The sequence below is a fragment of the Oncorhynchus nerka genome, linkage group LG19 (assembly GCF_034236695.1).
Source record: "Oncorhynchus nerka isolate Pitt River linkage group LG19, Oner_Uvic_2.0, whole genome shotgun sequence".
Lineage (NCBI taxonomy): Eukaryota > Metazoa > Chordata > Actinopteri > Salmoniformes > Salmonidae > Oncorhynchus > Oncorhynchus nerka.
The window spans coordinates 30,347,250-30,374,556 of record NC_088414.1 but is presented as its reverse complement, the minus strand read 5'-3'; the positions used below and the strand labels follow the sequence as shown (position 1 = coordinate 30,374,556).

Here is a 27,307-nt window from a genome sequence, read left to right as displayed (position 1 = left end):
ACTTTATGAGGGGTTGCACCACAACTTGCTGTAGTCGATTCTGAACTTTCGGATCTGATCGTGCTTGAGGACCCTGTCGCAGCTTTTATTTTCTCCTCAATTTCAACACGCGTGGATCCGAGTCAACTTAATATGAAAAAATGTCGATAAATGAAGTGTACGTTTTCCGACCGTTCAAGTTGATTGCTTTACTTTGTATATTTCTGGCATTGTGTCTGGACATCGTAGCGTTATTGAGCCCCGCCTGGGTAACGGCAGAGCGTTTTTCTTTGTCGCTATGGGAATCATGCACTGAAACAGAGGCTGGCTGGAGATGCCTTTCCACCCTCACATCTGGTAAGAAGCGATTAATGGTTTTTTTCCCTAAAATTATTCTATATCTTGATGTAAATCACGCCTTTCAAGTGGTGTTCTGTCCAGATGAAAAGGGGTCCCCATAATTAGTTATAATCCTTTGACTCCCAAAATAATGGGGAAGTAGGCCTTTATTGGCATAGCATGACTTGGGACTATACGGAACCCAAACATTGTGATATTGGCATTTTAAAACATTATATTATTTCCCATCATCTGTTGTAACACACGTGATAGAACCTGGCTATAACGCCTGCCTTCATGCTGTGGCATGGAAACTGGGGGTCGTCTGGTGCAGTTTATTTATTTAACCTTTTATTTGACCAGGAAAAGCCCACTGAGACCCAGAGTCTCTTTTTCAGTTGTTTCTCTTTATCAAAGTTCTAGCATAGGATAGGCTATACAATGTTTAGTCTACACACATTAACAGACTGGCCCAGATGGATAGAAGAACAATGCGTGACTCAATCTGATTGTAGTGAGAGAAATGTCTGGAATTTACGGTGAATTTCTATGTACATCATGGGATGAAGAGATAAAACAATGGACCATTGTTAATGTACTGTAATCGCTCTCAGTCCGGCTCCACATATGCGTGTCTACTGTAGGATTTGCGTTCCAGGCCAATGGTAATATTTTGCTCTCTGCCCTGTCAGCCAGAGCGCGCCAATATAGCGGAGATTCGCCACCTATGTGAGTAATTCTCGAGATACAAGTAGCTGTTTAGGCCTATCGGTTCTCTTTTCGTGTCCTCGCGGTTTTTTGATCTTGCAATTTGAAGTTTTCTTTCTCAGCTGAGAGTTGTCCCTATGACGTGATGTGCCATCTGGGAGCTCCACTGGCCTTTGTAAGCTTTGTGAATGCAGGTGGGTGTGTTTCACCTATTGTTGCGTTCCACTGGTGTAGGCCACTCTGTTTTTGTGAATGTCTCTCGCCCTCACTCTCTTTGAATGGGGGATGGGGATTGAGGGTCCTTGGTTATGGACTGAAAGCCTTATCATAGATACATTTCACAGTTTGTTTTAAGGAGATGGAGTTCTCACACATTCCTACAGGGTTCAAGACACATATTTAAGGGAGAAAAAAATATTTCCTTTGGCCATAAAAATATGTTTGATGAGAATGTATTCTATCTATTTATGGCAACAACATGTTATCATATTGCACTACTGAAAACGATTGTTGGTCTCTTTCAATATCCCATGCTCCTTCCAAACAAGAGTATCTTCCTTCTCCCGTACTGCTTCTCAGTATCTCAGTAGCTGTTTTGGCTGAACCTCCAAGCAGAGTAGAATGTGCTGTTTATTTTACCTGCAGGGAGAGCATTAGTGATGACACTACCTGCCACTGCAGCCAGCTGTATGACTCGAGCAGAGCACAGAGCAGAGAGGCTGGCAGGCAGTGTAGACTGAGACAGACACCAGATGGGTGCTGTGCTCAGGCGAGGCAGGTTAACCCTGGCTGTCTCCTCTGATAGGATCCTTTCTCTCAGATCTGTGCCCAGCCAGCGACACCCTCCCTCTCCCAACCCAGCTTGATGGTCCGTCTCTGTCAGAAAAACACCTGTCATTCTCCTGCCAGAGCCTCCTGCTATCCTCACCTCAGAGGTTTGTCTGGACAGACCGTGTCGCCAGTGGAATGGTCTCTGTATTGTTCCTCTGGTCCATCCTGGTGTTGTGGTTGGTCCAGCTCGTTTGAGTAGGGGTGAAATGAGGAACCATCATCATCCATCCCCAGTGGGTCTGTGGAGGCCTCTCATCTCACACAGCTCCTCCCCTCTGTTGTTGTGGTGGAATGAGGAACCATCATCATCCATCCCCAGTGAGTCTGTGGAGGCCTCTCATCTCACACAGCTCCTCCCCTCTGTTGTTGTGGTGGAATGTGGAGAGGTGGGCCCTGAGAGATAAGCTTGTCCCTGGGCAGTGAGAGAGAACACCTGCCTGCCTGGCGGAGCTCATTAGGACAAGGGCATCAGGGTTGTGGGGTTAACATTACAGGAGACAAAAGAGTAAATGGCCTGGGGGGGGGGCAGATAGGGACATGACAGAGGACAGACGGAGCCCATTAGCTGCCTCGAGTGGAGCTTCTCTCTGTTCTCTGAGATAAGCCAGCCAACCGAGATGCAACAGACCTGAGAGAGAACTGAACAGTCAGCTGGATTTTGGAGCACTGTACCTCAGCACTTTCTGCACAGCCAGAACCTGGACAGAAGAGAAGCCGTGGCAGATGGGATGGAGGATATGGGAGAACCTTTTTGGCACATAGTCAAGTGAGCTTGTTTGAAGTAGCTGTATGAGTTAAGCTCCCTGTTCACTGTCTGTTAAAACTGAAGAGGGAGAGCTGTGTGGGGAATTTGAATATCTTTTCTTGACCACAAACACACGTGTTTTGCGTTGTAACGAGCAGTAGGTTATTTGTTTCCTGCTTGTCTGTCATCACTGATCTGAGTTAATGGGGGATCCATTCAACTCCACCATAGTGTGATTTCAGTGAGTGACTGTAACATGTTTCCTCCTCCTGCAGACTGGCAGATCGCCACTCTGGTGCTGCTGCTGGCCGGTGCTGCGGTGACTCTGGTGACCTTCCTGGTGGCCCTCATCTCCCTGTGCCGGGGGACACGCATACGGCACTACCGCATGGTGGCTGTGTTCCTGTTCACTGCAGGTACATCCATCATGCTCCAACATAACACCATACATGGACATACTGTACAACACTCTACAATAATCCACAACACCATCACTTACATCTCTAATGTTTCTCCTATATTCATTTAGGAGCAGTGGCCAACAGCTGTTCAATTCTTGCCACCACTGCAAAAAATATGATGTTCATTTTTAATATATATACAGTACCAGTCGAAAGTTTGGACACACCTACTTATTCCAGGGTTTTTCTTTATTTTTGCTATTTTCTACATTGTAGAATAATACTGAAGTGATTAAAACTATGACATAACACATATGGCATCATGTAGTAACCAAAAAAGTGTTAAACAAATCAAAATATATTTCATATTTGAGATTCTTCAAAGTAGCCACGCTTTGCCTTAATGACAGCTTTACACACTCTTGGCATTATCTCAACCAGCTTCATGAGGTAGTCACCTGGAATGCATTTCAATTAACAGGTGTGCCTTGTTAAAAGTTAATATGTGGAATTTCTTTCCTTCTTAATGTGTTTGAGCCAATCAGTTGTGTTGTGACAAGGTAGGTGTGGTATACGGAAGATATTCCTAGTTGGTAAAAGACCAAGTCCATATTATGGCAAGAACATTTCAAATAAGCAAAGAGAAATGACAGTCCGTCATTACTTTAAGACATGAAGGTCAGTCAATGCGGAACATTTCTAAGAATTTTGAAAGTTTCTTCAAGTGCAGTCTCAAAAACCATCAAGCGCTATGATGAAACTGGCTCTCATTTCTCTGCTAAACATTTCATCAAATGGCCACCCAGACTATTTACATTGACTGCTGCTACTCAATGTTTATTATCTGTGACAAATAGGATTTGATTTGATTTATTCGAGTGCATAGAGATAACATGTATTTTCCCCTGTTCCCAAAGGGGTCATTCTAAATCGAAACAAATGACATATTTGTAAAGACGAGAGAATAGTCTGATGGGTGAAAATATGATCACTTGATGAGAGGACACACAGCATGTGCAGCCTGAGGCAAGGAACAGAGAGCAAGCATTTTTTTTTTGTGACTTTCTCAAATCATCAATAGCCCATAGTCCCATCATGCAGCCCATATACATTTTGATTTGTAAGACATTCTAAGGTTGCCAAATAACTCAAAATCAAGCATATAGGACCTGTTTCAAATGATCACTTTACGCTCCACATATCCACTTCATATTTGCACTCGCTCCGGAATGGGAAAAATATCACTTCTATTTCTTTCAGTTCAGTTAAATTCTATTCTTTTTACTATAAAATCATATAATATAAAATAATGGCATGGGACATAAACATATCTTGTCGGGTAAATGAACAAGCCTACAGCCTATGGCATGGAGCATAGCCAGGTCTATGGCAAGGCGTATTGAAGCTGTTCTGGCGGCTCACGGTGACCCAACGCCCTATTAAGACGCTCTATGTTGGTGTTTCCTTTATTTTGGCATTTACCTTTATTTTCCCTTCACACCACAGTTGGTCTACATAGACACATAATTACCATTTGAGAAAATGGTCAAGTTATTTGCACAAAGCTAAATAGACACTGACTGAGACTGAATGTGAGGGTGAGGTAGTGATGTGTTAAAAGTACCAGTCTGTCTGTTTAATTGATTAGCACACAGCTCAGACACTCATACGTACCCCACAAGACATGCCACCAGAGGTCTTTGAAACGTCTCCAAGTCCAGAACAGTGGCTAGGAAATGCACAGTACTATATAGAGCCAGGATGGAACTCTCTTCCACCTCAGGTAACTAGGAGTCAAATCTGATTAGAAAAAGCGATAAAACAACACCTCACACACACTCTCTAAAACATGCACTCTACACACACCCACACACTATTCTTAGTAATGTAGTATTGTAATACTGTAATGGAGAAATATACATTTATGTAATGCACAGTGTTTTGTTTGATGTAATGTTTTATCTCTGTTTGGACCTCAGGACAGGAAGAGTAGCTGCTGCCTTGGCAACAGCGAACGTGGATCGTAATAAAATAGTAACGTGTGGAGAAGGAGAGGGTGGGGGGGATAAGAGGGGAGTTGGGTTTGAGCTAACTTTTTCTGTGGTGAGGGAGCTGTTGTGAGACCCAGAAAGCAGGCTGCTGTGTGCCAAGAAAAGCAGCCACAGAATTTGCACAGTTACCAATGAAGAGAGGAATGTATTCCCTCCCCATAGCTCTCTCTCTCTTTCTGCTTTGTCTGCTCTCTCTCTCTCTTTCTTTCTGCTTTGTCTGCTCTCTCTCTTTCTGCTTTGTCTGCTCTCTCTCTCTCTTTCTTTCTGCTTTGTCTGCTCTCTCTCTCTTTCTTTCTGCTTTGTCTGCTCTCTCTCTCTCTCTCTCTCTCTCTCTCTCTCTCTCTCTCTCTATCTCTATCTCTCTCTCTTTCAGCTTTGTCTGCTCTCTCTCTCTTTCTGCTTTGTCTCCTCTCTCTCTCTCTTTCTGCTTTGTCTGCTCTTTCTCTCTTTCTGCTTTGTCTGCTCTCTCTCTCTCTTTCTGCTGTCTGCTCTCTCTATTTCTGTTTTGTCTGCTCTCTCTCTTTCTGCTTTGTCTGCTCTCTCTCTCTCTTTCTGCTCTATCTGCTCTCTCTCTCTCTTGCTGCTTTGTCTGCTCTCTCTCTCTCTCTTTCTATCTATTTCTTTCTGCTTTGTCTGCTCTCTCTTTCTTTCTGCTTTGTCTGCTCTCTCTCTCTCTCTCTCTTTCAGCTTTGTCTGCTCTCTCTCTCTTTCTGCTTTGTCTGCTCTCTCTCTCTATTTCTTTCTGCTTTGTCTGCTCTCTCTCTCTTTCTTTCTGCTTTGTCTGCTCTCTCTCTCTCCCTCTCTCTCTCTCTCTCTCTCTCTTACTGCTTTGTCTGCTCTCTCTCTCTTTCTGATTTGTCTGCTCTCTCTCTCTCTCTCTCTCTCTCTTTCTGCTTTGTCTGCTCTCTCTCTCTTTCTGATTTGTCTGCTCTCTCTCTCTCTCTCTCTCTCCCTCTCTTACTGCTTTGTCTGCTCTCTCTCTCTTTCTGATTTGTCTGCTCTCTCTCTCTCTCTCTCTCTCTCTTTCTGCTTTGTCTGCTCTCTCTCTTTCTCTTTCTGATTTGTCTGCTTTCTCTCTTTCTCTTTCTGCTTTGTCTGCTCTCTCTCTCTCTATCTTTCAGCTTTGTCTGCTCTCTCCTCTTTCTGCTTTGTCTGCTCTCTCTCTCTTTCTGCTTTGTCTGCTCTCTCTCTTTCTGCTTTGTCTGCTCTCTCTCTTGCTGCTTTGTCTCCTCTCTCTCTTTCTGCTTTGTCTGCTCTCTCTCTTTCTGCTTTGTCTGCTCTCTCTCTTTCTGCTTTGTCTCCTCTCTCTTTCTGCTTTGTCTGCTCTCTCTCTTTCTGCGTTGTCTGCTCTCTCTCTCTCTCTCTCTCTGCCTTGTCTGCTCTCTCTCTCTGCTTTGTCTGCTCTCTCTCTCTCTGCTTTGTCTGCTCTCTCTCTGCTTTGTCTGCTCTCTCTCTCGCTCTCTCTGCCTTGTCTGCTCTCTCTCTCTGCTTTGTCTGCTCTCTCTCTCTGCTTTGTCTGCTCTCTCTCTCTCTGCTTTGTCTGCTCTCTCTCTCTCTGCTTTGCCTGCTCTCTCTCTCTGCTTTGTCTGCTCTCTCTCTCACTCTGCTTTATCTGCTCTCTCTCACTCTGCTTTGCATGCTCTCTCTCTCACTCTGCTTTGTCTGCTCTCTCTCTCACTCTGCTTTGTCTGCTCTCGCTGCTTTGTCTGCTCTCTCTCTCTCTCTCTCTGTTTTGTCTGTACTCTCTCACTCACTCACTCACTCAGTCACTCACTCTTTCTGTCTACTCTGGTCCTTTTACTTTTCAGGCTCAGTGAAACACAATAAATAGTCCTGGAATGACAGTGCAGAGGAGAACTCAACTCATAAAGTCATAGTTCACAAAACAAATTTCACAATACTTTGTGTTTGTCTTGTGTGAACTGTACTGTTGCAAATTAACAGCGGCATATTACAACCAATACATCACCATATAAAACATTCCCAGAGGGGACAAGCATAGTAGGCCAAGGCTCCCGAGTGGAGCAGTGGTTTAGGCACTGCATCTCTGTGCTAGAGGGGTCACTACAGACCCTGGTTAAATTCCAGGCTGTATCACAACCGGCCGTGATTGCGAGTCCCATAGGATGGCGCACAATTTGCCTAGCGTCGTCCGGGTTCGGGTTTGGCCGGGGGTAGGCCTTCATTTTAAAGTAAGAATTTGTTCTGAGCTGACTTGCCTAGTTAAATAAAGGTTAAAATATAAGAAAGCAATATAAAAACAGACATTGTTTTTGTTGTTTGTTGTAACAATGAAGAACAAAAGGTCTGTGCGTGTCTGTGTGTTGTATGTGATGTCAGGAATAGAGCGGTGTACAGTGCAGTCAGTACATCTTGTGGTTTGAAAACAACGATGAAGCAGAGACCACAGCCTTACTTGGGTGGTGCTCAGTACAACTTTCCCCAATATAAAACTTGTTTCTAATAACAGACATGCACCCTGCTATGCCATTTATGTCGAATGCTAACAAATACCTTTCTCCCACTCCCTGCACTTTCTCTTCTTAGGCCTCAACACATATCTTTTCTAAGTTTTCTGTTTGGGAAGTGTTCTGCAAGTCCATTGGGGGACAGGTGTAAGGATGGATACAGCCAACCATTGGTTCCATCACCCGGTTACTTAAGCTCGCTCTTGGAAAAACCTAAACAGCATGAAAGCCTGCAGTACTGTAGGAACAGTATGTAGTGGGGTAGATATGATGTCTGAGGCTTTCGCTGTTTGTCATTTGCTGAGAAATGTGTAAGAGGCAGTGCTTTCAGGCCTGGTGAGGATAAAGGTCTCCTTATGGCAGGAAAGCCCCCAGTCACAGGAGGGAGGCGGAGGGAGGGGGAAGAAGGAGGGGAAGAGAGCCCTTAGTCACAGGATGGGGGGGGGGGCTCCATCATGGGGGAGAGGGGTGGAGAGGGAGAGAGCCCTCCATCATGGGAGAGATGAGTGGGTGTGGGGGAAAGATACCTCTGTCATGGGAGAGAGGGAGGGAGAGAGCCAGCAGTCACGGGAGAGAGGGGTGGAGAGGGAGAGAGCCCTCAGTCTTGGGAGAGGGGGGGGAGAGGGAGAGAGCCAGCAGTCATGGGAGAGAGGGAGGGAGAGAGCCAGCAGTCACGGGAGAGAGGGGTGGAGAGGGAGAGAGCCAGCAGTCATGGGAGAGAGGGGTGGAGAGGGAGAGAGCCCTCAGTCATGGGAAAGAGGGGGGAGGGAGAGAGCCAGCAGTCATGGGAGAGAGGGAGGGAGAGAGCCAGCAGTCACGGGAGAGAGGGGTGGAGAGGGAGAGAGCCCTCAGTCATGGGAAAGAGGGGGAGAGGGAGAGAGCCCTCAGTCATGGGAAAGAGGGGGAGAGGGAGAGAGCCAGCAGTCATGGGAGAGAGGGAGGGAGAGAGCCAGCAGTCACGGGAGAGAGGGGTGGAGAGGGAGAGAGCCAGCAATCATGGGAGAGAGGGTTGGAGAGGGAGAGAGCCAGCAGTCACGGGAGAGAGGGGTGGAGAGGGAGAGAGCCAGCAGTCATGGGAGAGAGGGGTGGAGAGGGAGAGAGCCCTCAGTCATGGGAAAGAGGGGGGGAGGGAGAGAGCCAGCAGTCATGGGAGAGAGGGAGGGAGAGAGCCAGCAGTCACGGGAGAGAGGGGTGGAGAGGGAGAGAGCCCTCAGTCATGGGAAAGAGGGGGAGAGGGAGAGAGCCCTCAGTCATGGGAAAGAGGGGGAGAGGGAGAGAGCCAGCAGTCATGGGAGAGAGGGAGGGAGAGAGCCAGCAGTCACGGGAGAGAGGGGTGGAGAGGGAGAGAGCCAGCAATCATGGGAAAGAGGGGGAGAGGGAGAGAGCCCTCAGTCATGGGAAAGAGGGGGAGAGGGAGAGAGCCAGCAGTCATGGGAGAGAGGGAGGGAGAGAGCCAGCAGTCATGGGAGAGAGGGGGAGAGAGGGAGAGAGCCAGCAGTCATGGGAGAGAGGGGTGGAGAGGGAGAGCGCCCTCAGTCATGGGAGAGAGGGGGAGAGGGAGAGAGCCAGCAGTCATGGAAGAGAGGGTGGGAGAGAGCCAGCAGTCACGGGAGAGAGGGGTGGAGAGGGAGAGAGCCAGCAGTCATGGGAGAGAGGGGTGGAGAGGGAGAGAGCCAGCAGTCATGGGAGAGAGGGGAGGGAGAGAGCCAGCAGTCACAGGAGAGGGGGGAGAGGGAGAGAGCCAGCAGTCTAGGGGTAGGGAGAGAGCCAGCAGTCATGGGAGAGAGGGGTGGAGAGGGAGAGAGCCCTCAGTCATGGGAGAGAGGGGTGGAGAGGGAGAGAGCCCTCAGTCATGGGAGAGAGGGGTGTAGAGGGAGAGAGCCCTCAGTCATGGGAGAGGGGGGTGGTGGTGGGGAGGGAGAGAGCCCTCAGTCATGGGAGAGAGGGGTGGAGAGCGAGAGAGCCCTCAGTCATGGGAGAGTGGGGTGGAGAGGGAGAGAGCCAGCAGTCGAGGGAGAGAGCCAGCAGTCACAGGATAGAGGGAGGGAGAGAGCCAGCAGTCACAGGAGAGAGGGAGTGAGAGAGCCAGCAGTCACAGGAGAGGGAGAGAGCCCTCAGTCACGGGAGGAGAGGGAGGGGAAGCGAGGGAAGGGGAGAGAGTGGTACATTTCCCAGCCTTTCCCCTAGTCAGAGAAAGGCTTGGAGTCAATAGTGTTGTGCCTAACTGCTGGCCAGAGGTACAGCCCCAGCCCAGCCGCTTCAGTCTGGCCTCCCTCAACAGAGTCATGTTCCTTGGCTTATGTCTCAGCCTACCCCCCTCTCCATCTCCTCCTCTCCTCCAGGCCCCGCCGCCTTGTACAGCAGGAAGGAAATAGGTGGTCTCAGTAAATTACACAATGTCCTTGCTCTGAGTCCAGTACTCACACATATACACACACATACGTATATACACACACACGTATACACACACATACGTATATACACACACACGTATACACACACACAAGGAACAGTAGTTAAAATGTGTAGAGGGCCCACAGTGTGGTATTTCTCTCTTTTAACTAGGCGCCCTACTGTTTGACTCTAAAAGTAGGAAGAACACACACATGTCTAAGCAGACATGTACACACACACACTGACAGCTTCCTGCTCTTAAAAGGATTTATTAAGAATGCGTTGACTCAGAATGTGAGGAATGTGATGAGGGATGAGTTTACACAATGTGACCAAAGGGAGCCAAAGTGAATCAGAACTTTGTTGTAGCGCTATTAGATCAAAGTTCAATCGGCCAACACTGGTGACTATTCCACAGGATGTACAGAACAGACACTCACTGAGCTTTATAACAATCTGACAACTGTGTGGCAACTACTGTGTTTACACCTTTCCTGCTCCACAAGTTGCACCGAACAATGTTAACACATGATGTCCATAATGAAAGATCTGTCGCTATAGGGATGTTTCAGATATTTCAGGTTTTCTATTATAACCTCTGCCACAACAGTCTATAGAAAAGTTTGTGGGCATACGCACATCCTTAAAAACATAGGCTAATAAAGAATACTATTAAAGAACAAGAAGGCCCGCACACTGTTAAAGCTCCCAATTCACCTCTTTATTGACAACGTTTCCATCCCAAACGGATCTTCGTCAGGTCAAACGTTGTCAATGAAGCAGTGAATTGGGAGCTTTAACAGTGTTGTTTACTCTGCCACTACAAACTCAATACAGTCCAATGGAACACAACTTTAAACACTGGTGGAACTTTTCTCTGGAAGTTCAGGATCATATGACAGTATTATGCTGACATAGAGCTAGTTATAGTACAGGTGTCAGATCTTACACTGAACAAAAATATATTTGTGTTGGTCCCATGTTTCATCAGCTGAAATAAAAGATCACAACATTTTTCCATAGGTACAAAAAGCTTATTTCTCTAAAATGTTGTTCACAAATTTCTTTACATCCCTGTTAGTGAGCACTTTGCCAAGATAATCCATCCACCTGACAGATGTGGCATATCAAGAAGCTGATAAAACACAATGCCACAAGATGTCTCAGGTTTTGAGGGAGTGTGTTATTGGCATGTTGACTGCAGGAATGTCCACCAGAGCTGTTGCCAGAGAATTGAATGTTAATTTCTCTACCATAAACTGCCTCCAACGTCTTTTTAGAGAATTTGGTCCAACTGGCCTCACAACCGCTGACAACATGTAACCATGCCAACCCAGGACCTCCACATCTGGCTTCTTCACCTGTGGGATCGTCTGAGACCAGCCACCCGGACAGCTGATGAAATTGTGGGTTTGCACAACCAAAGAGTTTCTGCACAAACTGTCAGAAACCGTCTCGGGGAAGCTCATCTGAGTGCTCGTCGTCCTCATCTGGGTCTTGACTTGACTGCAGTTCTGCGGCGTAACCGACTTCAGTGGGAAAATGCTCACCTTCAATGGCCACTGGCACGCTGTAGAAGCGTGATCTTCACAGATTAATCCTGGTTTCAGCTATACCGGTCCGATGGCAGACAGTGTGTGTGGTGATGTGTGGGCGAGAAGTTTGCTATTGTCAGTGTTGTGAACAGAGTGCCCCATTTTGCTATTGTCAGTGTTGTGAACAGAGTGTCCCATGGTGGAGGTGGGGTTATAGTATGGGCAGGCATAAGCTACTGACAATGATTACAATTGCATTTTATCGAGGGCCCTTTGAATGCACAGAGATAACGTGACGAGATCCTGAGGCCCATTGTCGTGCCATTCATATGCCGCCATCACCTCATGTTCCAGCATGATAATGCACGGCCCCATGTCACAAGGATCTGTACACAATTCCTGGAAACAAAAAATGTCCCAGTTCTTCCCTGGCCTGCATACTCACCAGACATGTCACCCATTGAGCATGTTTGGGATGCTCTGGGTTGACGTGTACGACAGTGTGTTCCAGTTCCTGCCAATATCCAGCAACTTCGCACTGCTGTTGAAGAGGAGTGGGACAACATTCAACAGGCCACAATCAACAGTCTGATCAACTCTACGTGAAGGAGATGTGTTGCGCTGCATGAGGCAAATGGTTGTCACACCAGATACTGACTGGTTTTCTGATCCACACACCTACCTTTTTTTAAGGTATCTGTGACCAACAGATGCATATCTATATTCCCAGTCATGTGAAATCCATAGATTATAGCCTAATGAATTTATTTCAATTGACTGATTTCGTTATATGAGCTGTAACATAATTGTTGCATTTATATTTTTGTTCATTTTAATTCAATTTTTTTTTTTTTTTTTTGCTGATAGTTTTAAAGGTGAGCGTATTGCACTTTTCATGTAACTTAATTTTTCCATGTAATAGCATAACCAGCAACATTATGGACTATAGGATTATTTTGCTACGACAATACTGGTCAAATTAAGATCCAGTATCTGTAGGCCTTTACCTAAACACTTCAGTACAGCGTGTAAAATACTGGACCAGAATTGTTTAATACAATGGCCTGTATTCATAAAGCGTCTGAGAGTAGGAGTTCTGATCTAGGATCAGGTGCCTGCTGTCCATATTAACCTATTAATTTTCACCTCAAAGGCAAAACTGATCCTAGATCTGCACTCGTCTGAGTTGCTTTGTGAATACGGGCCAATGAGCCTATATTTAGGCTGTGGTCAATAAAGCCCAAGAATGTTATGCCACAACCATAGAGTATAACATATGGTAGAGTACTGCTCAGAGTCAACTGAAGGAGGATGCATTAGAACGCTACAAGAGAACTAGAGATTGGATACAGGATGTTGTTTGTTTACTGTGTGGTGAAGTATGGGCCAGTGTGTTGTCCTGCAGTAATGAGTCTGGTGGGTGTGTTGTGCCTGGTAGGGCGGTGGTGTATGTTTCATGATTATCCACTCATGGTGTGATTGTGATAACGTACAGAAACCTCACAATCTAGTGCTGACCGTATTACCTCCCCAGAGAATTCTCTTCGGTTATAGTTACAGCTGTGTATGTTCCCCCTCAAACCGATACCATGACGACCCTCATGAAACTACACTGGACTTTGTGCAAACTGGAAACCACATATTCTGAGGCCGCATTTTATTGTAGTTGGGGATTTTAACTAAGCGAACTTGAAGAAAACGCTACCGAAGTTCTATCAACACATTGACTTTAGTACTCAAAACACTCAACCACTGCTATTCTCTCTTCACATATGCCTACAAGCCCCTCCCCTGCCCTCCCTTCGGGCAAATTCCATTTTGCTCCTCCCTTCCTATAGGCAGAAACTCAAACAGGAAGTACCCGTGCTAAGGTCTATTCAATGCTTATCTGACCAATCGGAATCCATGCTTCAAGATTGTTTTGATCACGTGGACTGGGATATGTTCTGAGAATAACATTGACGTATACACGGACCCGGTGACTGAGTTCATCAGAAAGTGTATAGAGGATGTTGTTCCCACTGTGACTATTAAAACCTACCCAAACCAGAAACCGTGGATAGATGGCAGCATTTGCGCTAAACTGAAAGCGCAAACCATCGTATTTAACCCTGGCAAGGTGACTGGTTGTATACTTACAGTGTAGTTATTCCCTCTGCAAGGCAATCACACAGTGCCATCGACGCGGCCCACTCCCAAGGACTTTTGGCTCTTGTTCTCCGTGGCCGACGTGAGTAAGACATTTTATGTGTGTTAACCCTCACAAGGCTGCCGGCCCAGACGGCATCCCTAGCCGCGTCCTCAGGGCATGCGCTGACCAGTTGGCTGGAGTGTTTACGGACATACTCAATTTCTTCCAATCCCAGTCTGCTGTCCCCACTTGCTTCAAGATGTCCACAATTGTTCCTGTACCCAAGAAAGCTAACTGAACTAAATGACAATCACCCCGTAGCACTCACTTCTGTGCTTTGACAGTTAAAAATCATATCACCTCTACCTAACCTGTCGCCTGAGACCCACTTCAATTTGCTTACCGCCCCAATAGATCCACATACAATGCAATCACCATTGCACTGGACACTGCCCTATCCCATCTGGACAAGAGGAATACTTATGTAAGAATGCTGAGCCTTCAACACCATAGTACCCTCCAAGCTCATCATCAAGCTCGGGGCCCTGGGTCTGAACTCCGCCCTGTGCAACCTCAGGAGGCTGAAGAAATTTGTCTTGGCCCCTAAGAACCTCACAAACTTTTACAGATGCACAATTGAGAGCATCCTGTCGGGCTATATCACCACATGGTACAGCAACTGCACCCCTCCAACTCATCAAGTCATCAAGTTTCAGACAACACAACCATAGCAGGCCTGATTACCAACAATGACAAGACAGCCTACAGGGAGGAGGTGAGGGCTCTGGTGGAGTGGTGCCAGGAAAATAACCTCTCATCAACGTCAACAAAATGAAGGGGCTGATCGTGGACTTTAGGAAACAGCAGAGGGAACACGCCCTTCTTCACATCAACAGGACCGCAGTGGAGAAAGTGGAAAGCTTCAAGGTCCTCGGCGTACACATCGCTGACAAACTGAAATGGTCCACCCACACAGACAGTGTGGAGGTTGAAGAAATTTGGCTTGGCCCCTAAGAACCTCATAAACTTTTACAGATGCACAATTGAGAGCATCCTGTCGTGCTATATCACCACCTGGTACGGCAACTGCACCGCCCACAACCGCAGGGCTCTCCAGAGGGTGCTGCGGTCTGCCCAACGCATCACTGTTGGCACACTGCCTGCCCTCCAGGACACCTACAGCACCTGATGTCACAGGAAGACCAAAGAGATAATCAAGGACATCGACCACCTGAGCCACTGTCTGGTCACCCCGCTATCATCCAGAAGGCGAGGTCAGTACAGGTGCATCAAAGCTGGGACCGAGATACTGAAAAACAGCTTCTATCTCAAGGCCATCAGACTGTTAAATAACCATCACTAGCCGGCTACCACCCAGTTACTCAACCCTGTACCTTAAAGGCTGCTGTCCCATATACATAGACATGGAATCACTGGGCACTTTAATAATGTTTACATCCTGCTTTACTCATTTCATATGTAAATACTGTATTCTATTGTACTGCATTTTAGTCAATGCCACTCCGACATATATTTCTTAATTCCATTATTTTACATTTAGATTTGTGTGTATTGTTGTGAGTTGTTAGACATTACTGCACTGTTGGAGCTAGAAACACAAGCATTTCGCTACACCCTCAATAACATCTGCTAATTATGTGTATGTGACCAATAAAATTGGATTTGATTTGATTAGATGACTACAGGCTACAGTAATGAGTCCGGTGGGTGTGTTGTACCTGGTAGTTGACTACAGGCTACAGTAATGAGCCCGGTGGGTGTGTTGTGCCTGGTAGTTGACTGCAGGCTACAGTAATGAGCCCGGTGGGTGTGTTGTACCTGGTAGTTGACTACAGGCTACAGTAATGAGCCCGGTGGGTGTGTTGTGCCTGGTAGTTGACTGCAGGCTACAGTAATGAGCCCGGTGGGTGTGTTGTGCCTGGTAGTTGACTACAGGCTACAGTAATGAGTCCGGTGGGTGTGTTGTGCCTGGTAGTTGACTACAGGCTACAGTAATGAGTCCGGTGGGTGTGTTGTGCCTGGTAGTTGACTACAGGCTACAGTAATGAGCCCGGTGAGTGTGTTGTGCCTGGTAGTTGACTACAGGCTACAGTAATGAGTCCGGTGGGTGTGTTGTGCCTGGTAGTTGACTACAGGCTACAGTAATGAGCCCGGTGGGTGTGTTGTACCTGGTAGTTGACTGCAGGCTACAGTAATGAGTCCGGTGGGTGTGTTGTACCTGGTAGTTGACTACAGGCTACAGTAATGAGCCCGGTGGGTGTGTTGTGCCTGGTAGTTGACTACAGGCTACAGTAATGAGTACGGTGGGTGTGTTGTACCTGGTAGTTGACTGCAGGCTACAGTAATGAGTCCGGTGGGTGTGTTGTACCTGGTAGTTGACTGCAGGCTACAGTAATTATCCCGGTGGGTGTGTTGTACCTGGTAGTTGACTACAGGCTACAGTAATGAGCCCGGTGGGTGTGTTGTACCTGGTAGTTGACTACAGGCTACAGTAATGAGTCCGGTGGGTGTGTTGTGCCTGGTAGTTGACTACAGGCTACAGTAATGAGCCCGGTGGGTGTGTTGTGCCTGGTAGTTGACTACAGGCTACAGTAATGAGCCCGGTGGGTGTGTTGTGCCTGGTAGTTGACTGCAGGCTACAGTAATGAGCTCGGTGGGTGTGTTGTGCCTGGTAGTTGACTGCAGGCTACAGTAATGAGTACGGTGGGTGTGTTGTACCTGGTAGTTGACTACAGGCTACAGTAATGAGCCCGGTGGGTGTGTTGTGCCTGGTAGTTGACTACAGGCTACAGTAATGAGTCCGGTGGGTGTGTTGTGCCTGGTAGTTGACTACAGGCTACAGTAATGAGCCCGGTGGGTGTGTTGTGCCTAGTAGTTGACTACAGGCTACAGTAATGAGCTCGGTGGGTGTGTTGTATCTGGTAGTTGACTGCAGGCTACAGTAATGAGCCCGGTGGGTGTGTTGTGCCTGGTAGTTGACTGCAGGCTACAGTAATGAGCCCGGTGGGTGTGTTGTACCTGGTAGTTGACTACAGGCTACAGTAATGAGCCCGGTGGGTGTGTTGTACCTGGTAGTTGACTGCAGGCTACAGTAATGAGCCCGGTGGGTGTGTTGTACCTGGTAGTTGACTACAGGCTACAGTAATGAGCCCGGTGGGTGTGTTGTGCCTGGTAGTTGACTGCAGGCTACAGTAATGAGCCCGGTGGGTGTGTTGTGCCTGGTAGTTGACTACAGGCTACAGTAATGAGTCCGGTGGGTGTGTTGTGCCTGGTAGTTGACTACAGGCTACAGTAATGAGCCCGGTGGGTGTGTTGTGCCTGGTAGTTGACTACAGGCTACAGTAATGAGCCCGGTGGGTGTGTTGTGCCTGGTAGTTGACTGCAGGCTACAGTAATGAGCCCGGTGGGTGTGTTGTACCTGGTAGTTGACTGCAGGCTACAGTAATGAGTCCGGTGGGTGTGTTGTACCTGGTAGTTGACTGCAGGCTACAGTAATTATCCCGGTGGGTGTGTTGTACCTGGTAGTTGACTACAGGCTACAGTAATGAGCCCGGTGGGTGTGTTGTACCTGGTAGTTGACTACAGGCTACAGTAATGAGTCCGGTGGGTGTGTTGTGCCTGGTAGTTGACTACAGGCTACAGTAATGAGCCCGTTGACTACAGGCTACAGTAATGAGCCGTGGGTGTGTTGTGCCTGGTAGTTGACTACAGGCTACAGTAATGAGCCCGGTGGGTGTGTTGTGCCTGGTAGTTGACTGCAGGCTACAGTAATGAGCTCGGTGGGTGTGTTGTGCCTGGTAGTTGACTGCAGGCTACAGTAATGAGTACGGTGGGTGTGTTGTACCTGGTAGTTGACTACAGGCTACAGTAATGAGCCCGGTGGGTGTGTTGTGCCTGGTAGTTGACTACAGGCTACAGTAATGAGTCCGGTGGGTGTGTTGTGCCTGGTAGTTGACTACAGGCTACAGTAATGAGCCCGGTGGGTGTGTTGTGCCTGGTAGTTGACTACAGGCTACAGTAATGAGCCCGTGGGTGTGTTGTGCCTGGTAGTTGACTGCAGGCTACAGTAATGAGCCCGGTGGGTGTGTTGTGCCTGGTAGTTGACTGCAGGCTACAGTAATGAGCCCGGTGGGTGTGTTGTGTCTGGTAGTTGACTGCAGGCTACAGTAATGAGTCCGGTGGGTGTGTTGTGCCTGGTAGTTGACTACAGGCTACAGTAATGAGCCCGGTGGGTGTGTTGTGCCTGGTAGTTGACTGCAGGCTACAGTAATGAGCCCGGTGGGTGTGTTGTGCCTGGTAGTTGACTACAGGCTACAGTAATGAGCCCGGTGGGTGTGTTGTGCCTGGTAGTTGACTGCAGGCTACAGTAATGAGCCCGTGGGTGTGTTGTGCCTGGTAGTTGACTACAGGCTACAGTAATGAGCCCGGTGGGTGTGTTGTACCTGGTAGTTGACTGCAGGCTACAGTAATGAGTCCGTGGGTGTGTTGTACCTGGTAGTTGACTACAGGCTACAGTAATGAGCCCGGTGGGTGTGTTGTGCCTGGTAGTTGACTACAGGCTACAGTAATGAGTCCGGTGGGTGTGTTGTGCCTGGTAGTTGACTGCAGGCTACAGTAATGAGTCCGGTGGGTGTGTTGTACCTGGTAGTTGACTGCAGGCTACAGTAATGAGTCCTGGTGGGTGTGTTGTACCTGGTAGTTGACTACAGGCTACAGTAATGAGCCCGGTGGGTGTGTTGTACCTGGTAGTTGACTACAGGCTACAGTAATGAGTCCGGTGGGTGTGTTGTGCCTGGTAGTTGACTACAGGCTACAGTAATGAGCCCGGTGGGTGTGTTGTGCCTGGTAGTTGACTACAGGCTACAGTAATGAGTCCGGTGGGTGTGTTGTGCCTGGTAGTTGACTGCAGGCTACAGTAATGAGCCCGGTGGGTGTGTTGTACCTGGTAGTTGACTACAGGCTACAGTAATGAGCCCGGTGGGTGTGTTGTGCCTGGTAGTTGACTGCAGGCTACAGTAATGAGCCCGGTGGGTGTGTTGTGCCTGGTAGTTGACTGCAGGCTACAGTAATGAGCCCGGTGGGTGTGTTGTACCTGGTAGTTGACTACAGGCTACAGTAATGAGCCCGGTGGGTGTGTTGTACCTGGTAGTTGACTACAGGCTACAGTAATGAGCCCGGTGGGTGTGTTGTACCTGGTAGTTGACTACAGGCTACAGTAATGAGCCGGTGGGTGTGTTGTACCTGGTAGTTGACTACAGGCTACAGTAATGAGCCCGGTGGGTGTGTTGTGCCTGGTAGTTGACTGCAGGCTACAGTAATGAGCCTCGGTGGGTGTGTTGTGCCTGGTAGTTGACTGCAGGCTACAGTAATGAGTGTGTTGTGCCTGGTAGTTGACTGCAGGCTGGTGTGTTGTACCTGGTAGTTGACTACAGGCTACAGTAATGAGCCCGGTGGGTGTGTTGTGCCTGGTAGTTGACTGGTAGTTGACAGGCTACAGTAATGAGTCCGGTGGGTGTGTTGTGCCTGGTAGTTGACTACAGGCTACAGTAATGAGCCCGGTGGGTGTGTTGTACCTGGTAGTTGACTACAGGCTACAGTAATGAGCCCGGTGGGTGTGTTGTACCTGGTAGTTGACTGCAGGCTAGTAATGCCGGTGGGTGTGTTGTACCTGGTAGTTGACTGCAGGCTACAGTAATGAGCCCGGTGGGTGTGTTGTGCCTGGTAGTTGACTGCAGGCTACAGTAATGAGCCCGGTGGGTGTGTTGTACCTGGTAGTTGACTACAGGCTACAGTAATGAGCCCGGTGGGTGTGTTGTACCTGGTAGTTGACTGCAGGCTACAGTAATGAGCCCGGTGGGTGTGTTGTACCTGGTAGTTGACTACAGGCTACAGTAATGAGCCCGGTGGGTGTGTTGTGCCTGGTAGTTGACTGCAGGCTACAGTAATGAGCCCGGTGGGTGTGTTGTGTTGTGCCTGGTAGTTGACTGGTAGTTGACTGGGTGTGTTGTGCAGGCTACAGTAATGAGCCCGGTGGGTGTGTTGTACCTGGTAGTTGACTGCAGGCTACAGTAATGAGTCCGGTGGGTGTGTTGTACCTGGTAGTTGACTACAGGCTACAGTAATGAGCCCGGTGGGTGTGTTGTGCCTGGTAGTTGACTACAGGCTACAGTAATGAGTACGGTGGGTGTGTTGTACCTGGTAGTTGACTGCAGGCTACAGTAATGAGTCCGGTGGGTGTGTTGTACCTGGTAGTTGACTGCAGGCTACAGTAATTATCCCGGTGGGTGTGTTGTACCTGGTAGTTGACTACAGGCTACAGTAATGAGCCCGGTGGGTGTGTTGTACCTGGTAGTTGACTACAGGCTACAGTAATGAGTCCGGTGGTTGTGTTGTGCCTGGTAGTTGACTACAGGCTACAGTAATGAGCCCGGTGGGTGTGTTGTGCCTGGTAGTTGACTACAGGCTACAGTAATGAGCCCGGTGGGTGTGTTGTGCCTGGTAGTTGACTGCAGGCTACAGTAATGAGCCCGGTGGGTGTGTTGTACCTGGTAGTTGACTGCAGGCTACAGTAATGAGCTCGGTGGGTGTGTTGACTGCCTGAGTAGTTGACTACAGGCTACAGTAATGAGCCCGGTGGGTGTGTTGTGTCTGGTAGTTGACTGCAGGCTACAGTAATGAGCCCGGTGGGTGTGTTGTGCCTGGTAGTTGACTACAGGCTACAGTAATGAGCCCGGTGGGTGTGTTGTGCCTGGTAGTTGACTACAGGCTACAGTAATGAGCTCGGTGGGTGTGTTGTATCTGGTAGTTGACTGCAGGCTACAGTAATGAGCCCGGTGGGTGTGTTGTGTCTGGTAGTTGACTGCAGGCTACAGTAATGAGTCCGGTGGGTGTGTTGTGCCTGGCTAGTTGACTGCAGGCTACAGTAATGAGCCCGGTGGGTGTGTTGTGCCTGGTAGTTGACTGCAGGCTACAGTAATGAGCCCGGTGGGTGTGTTGTGCCTGGTAGTTGACTGCAGGCTACAGTAATGAGCCCGTGGGTGTGTTGTGCCTGGTAGTTGACTGCAGGCTACAGTAATGAGCCCGGTGGGTGTGTTGTGCCTGGTAGTTGACTGCAGGCTACAGTAATGAGTCCGGTGGGTGTGTTGTACCTGGTAGTTGACTACAGGCTACAGTAATGAGCCCGGTGGGTGTGTTGTGCCTGGTAGTTGACTACAGGCTACAGTAATGAGTACGGTGGGTGTGTTGTACCTGGTAGTTGACTGCAGGCTACAGTAATGAGTCCGGTGGGTGTGTTGTACCTGGTAGTTGACTGCAGGCTACAGTAATTATCCCGGTGGGTGTGTTGTACCTGGTGGGTGTGTTGTAGGTTGACTACAGGCTACAGTAATGAGCCCGGTGGGTGTGTTGTACCTGGTAGTTGACTACAGGCTACAGTAATGAGTCCGGTGGTTGTGTTGTGCCTGGTAGTTGACTACAGGCTACAGTAATGAGCCCGGTGGGTGTGTTGTGCCTGGTAGTTGACTACAGGCTACAGTAATGAGCCCGGTGGGTGTGTTGTGCCTGGTAGTTGACTGCAGGCTACAGTAATGAGCCCGGTGGGTGTGTTGTACCTGGTAGTTGACTGCAGGCTACAGTAATGAGCTCCTGGTGGGTGTGTTGTGCCTGGTAGTTGACTACAGTTTACAGTAATGAGCCCGGTGGGTGTGTTGTGTCTGGTAGTTGACTGCAGGCTACAGTAATGAGCCCGGTGGGTGTGTTGTGCCTGGTAGTTGACTACAGGCTACAGTAATGAGCCCGGTGGGTGTGTTGTGCCTGGTAGTTGACTACAGGCTACAGTAATGAGTCCGGTGGGTGTGTTGTACCTGGTAGTTGACTACAGGCTACAGTAATGAGCCCGGTGGGTGTGTTGTGCCTGGTAGTTGACTGCAGGCTACAGTAATGAGTCCGGTGGGTGTGTTGTGCCTGGTAGTTGACTGCAGGCTACAGTAATGAGCTTGGTGGGTGTGTTGTGCCTGGTAGTTGACTGCAGGCTACAGTAATGAGCCCGGTGGGTGTGTTGTGCCTGGTAGTTGACTGCAGGCTACAGTAATGAGCCCGGTGGGTGTGTTGTGCCTGGTAGTTGACTGCAGGCTACAGTAATGAGCCTCGGTGGGTGTGTTGTGCCTGGTAGTTGACTGCAGGCTACAGTAATGAGTCCGGTGGGTGTGTTGTACCTGGTAGTTGACTGCAGGCTACAGTAATGAGTCCGGTGGGTGTGTTGTACCTGGTAGTTGACTACAGGCTACAGTAATGAGCCCGGTGGGTGTGTTGTGCCTGGTAGTTGACTACAGGCTACAGTAATGAGCCCGGTGGGTGTGTTGTGCCTGGTAGTTGACTACAGGCTACAGTAATGAGCCCGGTGGGTGTGTTGTGCCTGGTAGTTGACTGCAGGCTACAGTAATGAGTCCGGTGGGTGTGTTGTGCCTGGTAGTTGACTGCAGGCTACAGTAATGAGCCCGGTGGGTGTGTTGTGCCTGGTAGTTGACTGCAGGCTACAGTAATGAGTCCGGTGGGTGTGTTGTGCCTGGTAGTTGACTGCAGGCTACAGTAATGAGCCCGGTGGGTGTGTTGTGCCTGGTAGTTGACTGCAGGCTACAGTAATGAGCCCGGTGGGTGTGTTGTGCCTGGTAGTTGACTGCAGGCTACAGTAATGAGCCCGGTGGGTGTGTTGTACCTGGTAGTTGACTGCAGGCTACAGTAATGAGTCCGGTGGGTGTGTTGTACCTGGTAGTTGACTACAGGCTACAGTAATGAGCCCGGTGGGTGTGTTGTGCCTGGTAGTTGACTACAGGCTACAGTAATGAGCCCGTGGGTGTGTTGTACCTGGTAGTTGACTACAGGCTACAGTAATGAGTCCGGTGGTTGTGTTGTGTGGTAGTTGACTACAGGCTACAGTAATGCCTGGGTGTGTTGTGCCTGGTAGTTGACTACAGGCTACAGTAATGAGCCCGGTGGGTGTGTTGTGCCTGGTAGTTGACTACAGGCTACAGTAATGAGCCCGGTGGGTGTGTTGTGCCTGGTAGTTGACTGCAGGCTACAGTAATGAGCCCGGTGGGTGTGTTGTACCTGGTAGTTGACTGCAGGCTACAGTAATGAGCTCGGTGGGTGTGTTGTGCCTGGTAGTTGACTACAGTTTACAGTAATGAGCCCGGTGGGTGTGTTGTGTCTGGTAGTTGACTGCAGGCTACAGTAATGAGCCCGGTGGGTGTGTTGTGCCTGGTAGTTGACTACAGGCTACAGTAATGAGCCCGGTGGGTGTGTTGTGCCTGGTAGTTGACTACAGGCTACAGTAATGAGTCCGGTGGGTGTGTTGTACCTGGTAGTTGACTACAGGCTACAGTAATGAGCTCGGTGGGTGTGTTGTGTCTGGTAGTTGACTGCAGGCTACAGTAATGAGTCCGGTGGGTGTGTTGTGCCTGGTAGTTGACTGCAGGCTACAGTAATGAGCTTGGTGGGTGTGTTGTGCCTGGTAGTTGACTGCAGGCTACAGTAATGAGCCCGGTGGGTGTGTTGTGCCTGGTAGTTGACTGCAGGCTACAGTAATGAGCTCGGTGGGTGTGTTGTGCCTGGTAGTTGACTGCAGGCTACAGTAATGAGCTCGGTGGGTGTGTTGTGCCTGGTAGTTGACTGCAGGCTACAGTAATGAGTACGGTGGGTGTGTTGTACCTGGTAGTTGACTGCAGGCTACAGTAATGAGTCCGGTGGGTGTGTTGTACCTGGTAGTTGACTACAGGCTACAGTAATGAGCCCGGTGGGTGTGTTGTGCCTGGTAGTTGACTACAGGCTACAGTAATGAGTCCGGTGGGTGTGTTGTGCCTGGTAGTTGACTACAGGCTACAGTAATGAGCCCGGTGGGTGTGTTGTGCCTGGTAGTTGACTGCAGGCTACAGTAATGAGTATGGTGGGTGTGTTGTGCCTGGTAGTTGACTACAGGCTACAGTAATGAGCTCGGTGGGTGTGTTGTACCTGGTAGTTGACTGCAGGCTACAGTAATGAGCCCGGTGGGTGTGTTGTGCCTGGTAGTTGACTGCAGGCTACAGTAATGAGCCCGGTGGGTGTGTTGTGCCTGGTAGTTGACTACAGGCTACAGTAATGAGCCCGGTGGGTGTGTTGTACCTGGTAGTTGACTGCAGGCTACAGTAATGAGCCCGGTGGGTGTGTTGTGCCTGGTAGTTGACTACAGGCTACAGTAATGGGTCCGGTGGGTGTGTTGTACCTGGTAGTTGACTGCAGGCTACAGTAATGAGCCCGGTGGGTGTGTTGTGCCTGGTAGTTGACTGCAGGCTACAGTAATGAGCCCGGTGGGTGTGTTGTGCCTGGTAGTTGACTGCAGGCTACAGTAATGAGCTCGGTGGGTGTGTTGTGCCTGGTAGTTGACTGCAGGCTACAGTAATGAGCTCGGTGGGTGTGTTGTGCCTGGTAGTTGACTGCAGGCTACAGTAATGAGTACGGTGGGTGTGTTGTACCTGGTAGTTGACTGCAGGCTACAGTAATGAGTCCGGTGGGTGTGTTGTACCTGGTAGTTGACTACAGGCTACAGTAATGAGCCCGGTGGGTGTGTTGTGCCTGGTAGTTGACTACAGGCTACAGTAATGAGTCCGGTGGGTGTGTTGTGCCTGGTAGTTGACTACAGGCTACAGTAATGAGCCCGGTGGGTGTGTTGTGCCTGGTAGTTGACTGCAGGCTACAGTAATGAGTATGGTGGGTGTGTTGTGCCTGGTAGTTGACTACAGGCTACAGTAATGAGCTCGGTGGGTGTGTTGTACCTGGTAGTTGACTGCAGGCTACAGTAATGAGCCCGGTGGGTGTGTTGTGCCTGGTAGTTGACTGCAGGCTACAGTAATGAGCCCGGTGGGTGTGTTGTGCCTGGTAGTTGACTACAGGCTACAGTAATGAGCCCGGTGGGTGTGTTGTACCTGGTAGTTGACTGCAGGCTACAGTAATGAGCCCGGTGGGTGTGTTGTGCCTGGTAGTTGACTACAGGCTACAGTAATGAGTCCGGTGGGTGTGTTGTACCTGGTAGTTGACTGCAGGCTACAGTAATGAGCCCGGTGGGTGTGTTGTGCCTGGTAGTTGACTACAGGCTACAGTAATGAGTCCGGTGGGTGTGTTGTGCCTGGTAGTTGACTGCAGGCTACAGTAATAAGCAGCTGTTGGGCCTCTGAGGGTAGGAGCAGACAGAGTGTGATAGGACCCGTGGAGGAGGAACAGGGTTTATAAAGTGTAGTGGACGCTGAGGGGAGGGTTGATGGACCCCCTGGGTAACGGCTGGGTTGGGTTGGGATATCTATCTACCACCTTTTTCCTGGCCCTGGATGTTGTCCCCTCTCTGACTCGCACACAGCTCCAGTTTCCCATCAGCAGCCTTGGCATCAATGGTTCTCTACCTGCACACAGGTAGCCATTCATTCATACAACAAAGAGCCTTGTCAGGCAAGCAGAAGTGATGATGGCTGTCTGGTGATGTTCCCTTTCACCATCTCACATAGCATACAGAGATTGTAGAATTGCATACATTGTCTAATTGCTAAACTGTCAAATGTGAACTCACAGAAAGATGTAAATGTGTTATCTATTTTTTCCCCCTTTCTTTCAGTGGTCCTTCAGGCCTGTGCACTGGTCCTCTACCCAATCAAGTTCATTGATGGAACAGTCCTCCAGACCTACCATGAGTTCAACTGGGGCTACGGACTGGGCTGGGGAGGCACCATCTTCATGCTAGGGGGAGGCATCCTCTTCTGTCTCCGGACGGACATGTACGAGGACGCTATGTACTGAGTCCTCTCTCTCCTACTCTCTATATCTCTCTCTTGTTCTTTCTGTCACACACAAACAAATATTGACATTCACTCTCTTGTGCGACAACACACCCACACAAACACATCCTTCCTCTGCCCACGTAGACAAGCTTCGACACCTACATACAGTACATCTCTGTTATTTATAGACAGTGTGTGAGGCCTCCTGGCTCTGGCTGATCAGCAGGAGAGATGAAGTCGGAGGAGCAGTTGTGTGGAGAGAATGTCTGCCTGTCCCCAGTGGGGTGCCAGAGACCCTCACCACGGTCAGACAGACAGATAGCCATGATGTTAAATCACAGAAATGGTTTTGGACAGACGGCACATCCCATGGATCTCCATTCGTAGAGCAACAAGGAAGTAGATTCTCTGAGCTCTACCTTCTGGGCTGAGGTGTTTATATAAGGGATTGTTACAGTATATGGGCCATCCCACCAATTCGGTGCTTTTGGAAAAAAAAATCTTTTGATTTCACATTTGAACATTCTGTCATAAAGAGCAAATGTTCAACTTAATAAAAGTTTTCCCATCTCAAAATAAATAAAAAAGACAATAGAAAGTGCCTATTACATGTCGAATAAAGTAACAGAGTTGACAATTGAATCTTAAATCAGCCATGAATCCTGTTTTGACTTGGGGAATGGAAGCTTGTTGTTTGCAACAGGGAGTGGCAATTGAATGCAAGCTTCACCAAAAATGTTTCATTGTTTTAACATTTCTAGTATGTCTATCTATGGGTAACAGGGTGGACGTGTTGTGCTCGACCCCCTCACTTTCCACGACAGACACCAGCAAATGTCCAATAGGAGTAGAGCCAGCTCACCTGCTTTTACGCTATGATTTGACTATGAAATGTTTCTTTAAAAAAACGGCATAGTTTCACCATATTAAAACGAGAGTTAAGATAATGTAACAGGGATGACCTTAAAATGAGGGGCAAAGGTAAATGATTCACTAATCACATTAAATCAATTATTTTGTCAAAGCAACTTCATAACTAGGGCTTTACAATGACGGTGAAAACGTACAGAATTGTAGGGTTAAGTGGGGTAAAATATTACAAGTCACAGAGGTGCATGGAGGGAAATGTCAAAATACACAATTTGGGCTCTTTAGCAAGGCTTTATTCATATCGAAAAATGTGATTTATAGAATTCTCCATGTGGTCTATATTCATTTAATATAAAAGTCTTTTAAAATGTAATATCGGTGCACAATGTTTACTTAAAATAGCAAATGGATGCAAAAGTCACTCTTTTAGTGGAACGACCCATATATTCCTTTTTTTCTTCTGTGTATTATTTTGTGATGACGACAGATAATATTGTTAATGTATTTATGCTATCATTTATCTTGCTATCTATTCTCCCACAGGAAGATATATATTTTATGTATTGCTGTTTAATAATTACAGATTCTGAACACTGAGAACTTAAAATGGGTGAATCCCAAAACATGCCTGGTTTTCTAACTCCTCCTGACATTTGTAGTGTAAAATAAACAGTACTGATATATATGCAATAATGACCAAACTCTTCTCATTTGTTTTAAATTATTACAGCAGTCTTAAGCGTTTGCTCTAGATTATGTAAAATGCTTTGCAAATCGAATTTTTGGTCTGAACATTTGCACAACTATGAAGAGTGAAAGTCATGTGAACATGCATAACATAGTCTTTGAACAGTGTAGTTCCAGTCATAACTCTGGCCCAGAAATACCCGGTGAAAACTATGGCAGGAGTGTACCACTGAGGAGAAAGGTGAAAGGAAGCGGCATGGCAGGAGTGTACCACTGAGGAGAAAGGTGAAAGGAAGCGGCATGGCAGGAGTGTACCACTGAGGAGAAAGGTGAAAGGAAGCGGCATGGC

At 48.4% G+C, this 27,307-nt stretch overlaps 1 protein-coding gene across 1 annotated transcript; it reads left to right on the top strand.

The window, feature by feature from the left end:
- Positions 1-26,964, top strand: LOC115101369 (transmembrane protein 47-like). Its single transcript, XM_029620798.2, has 3 exons — positions 1-336; positions 2,878-3,018; positions 25,239-26,964. Exons 1-3 carry the CDS (start codon positions 141-143, stop codon positions 25,418-25,420), a joined length of 519 nt encoding a protein of 172 aa, XP_029476658.1. The 5' UTR covers positions 1-140; the 3' UTR covers positions 25,421-26,964.
- The last annotated feature ends 343 nt before the right edge of the window (positions 26,965-27,307 follow it).

Coding starts and splice junctions, on each gene's coding strand:
- LOC115101369 (XM_029620798.2), top strand. CDS start 141: ATGTCGATAAATGAAGTGTACGTTTTCCGACCGTTCAAGTTGATTGCT. Junction 337..2,877: donor CCTTTCCACCCTCACATCTG/GTAAGAAGCGAT, acceptor CTCCTCCTGCAG/ACTGGCAGATCGCCACTCTG. Junction 3,019..25,238: donor TGTGTTCCTGTTCACTGCAG/GTACATCCATCA, acceptor CCTTTCTTTCAG/TGGTCCTTCAGGCCTGTGCA.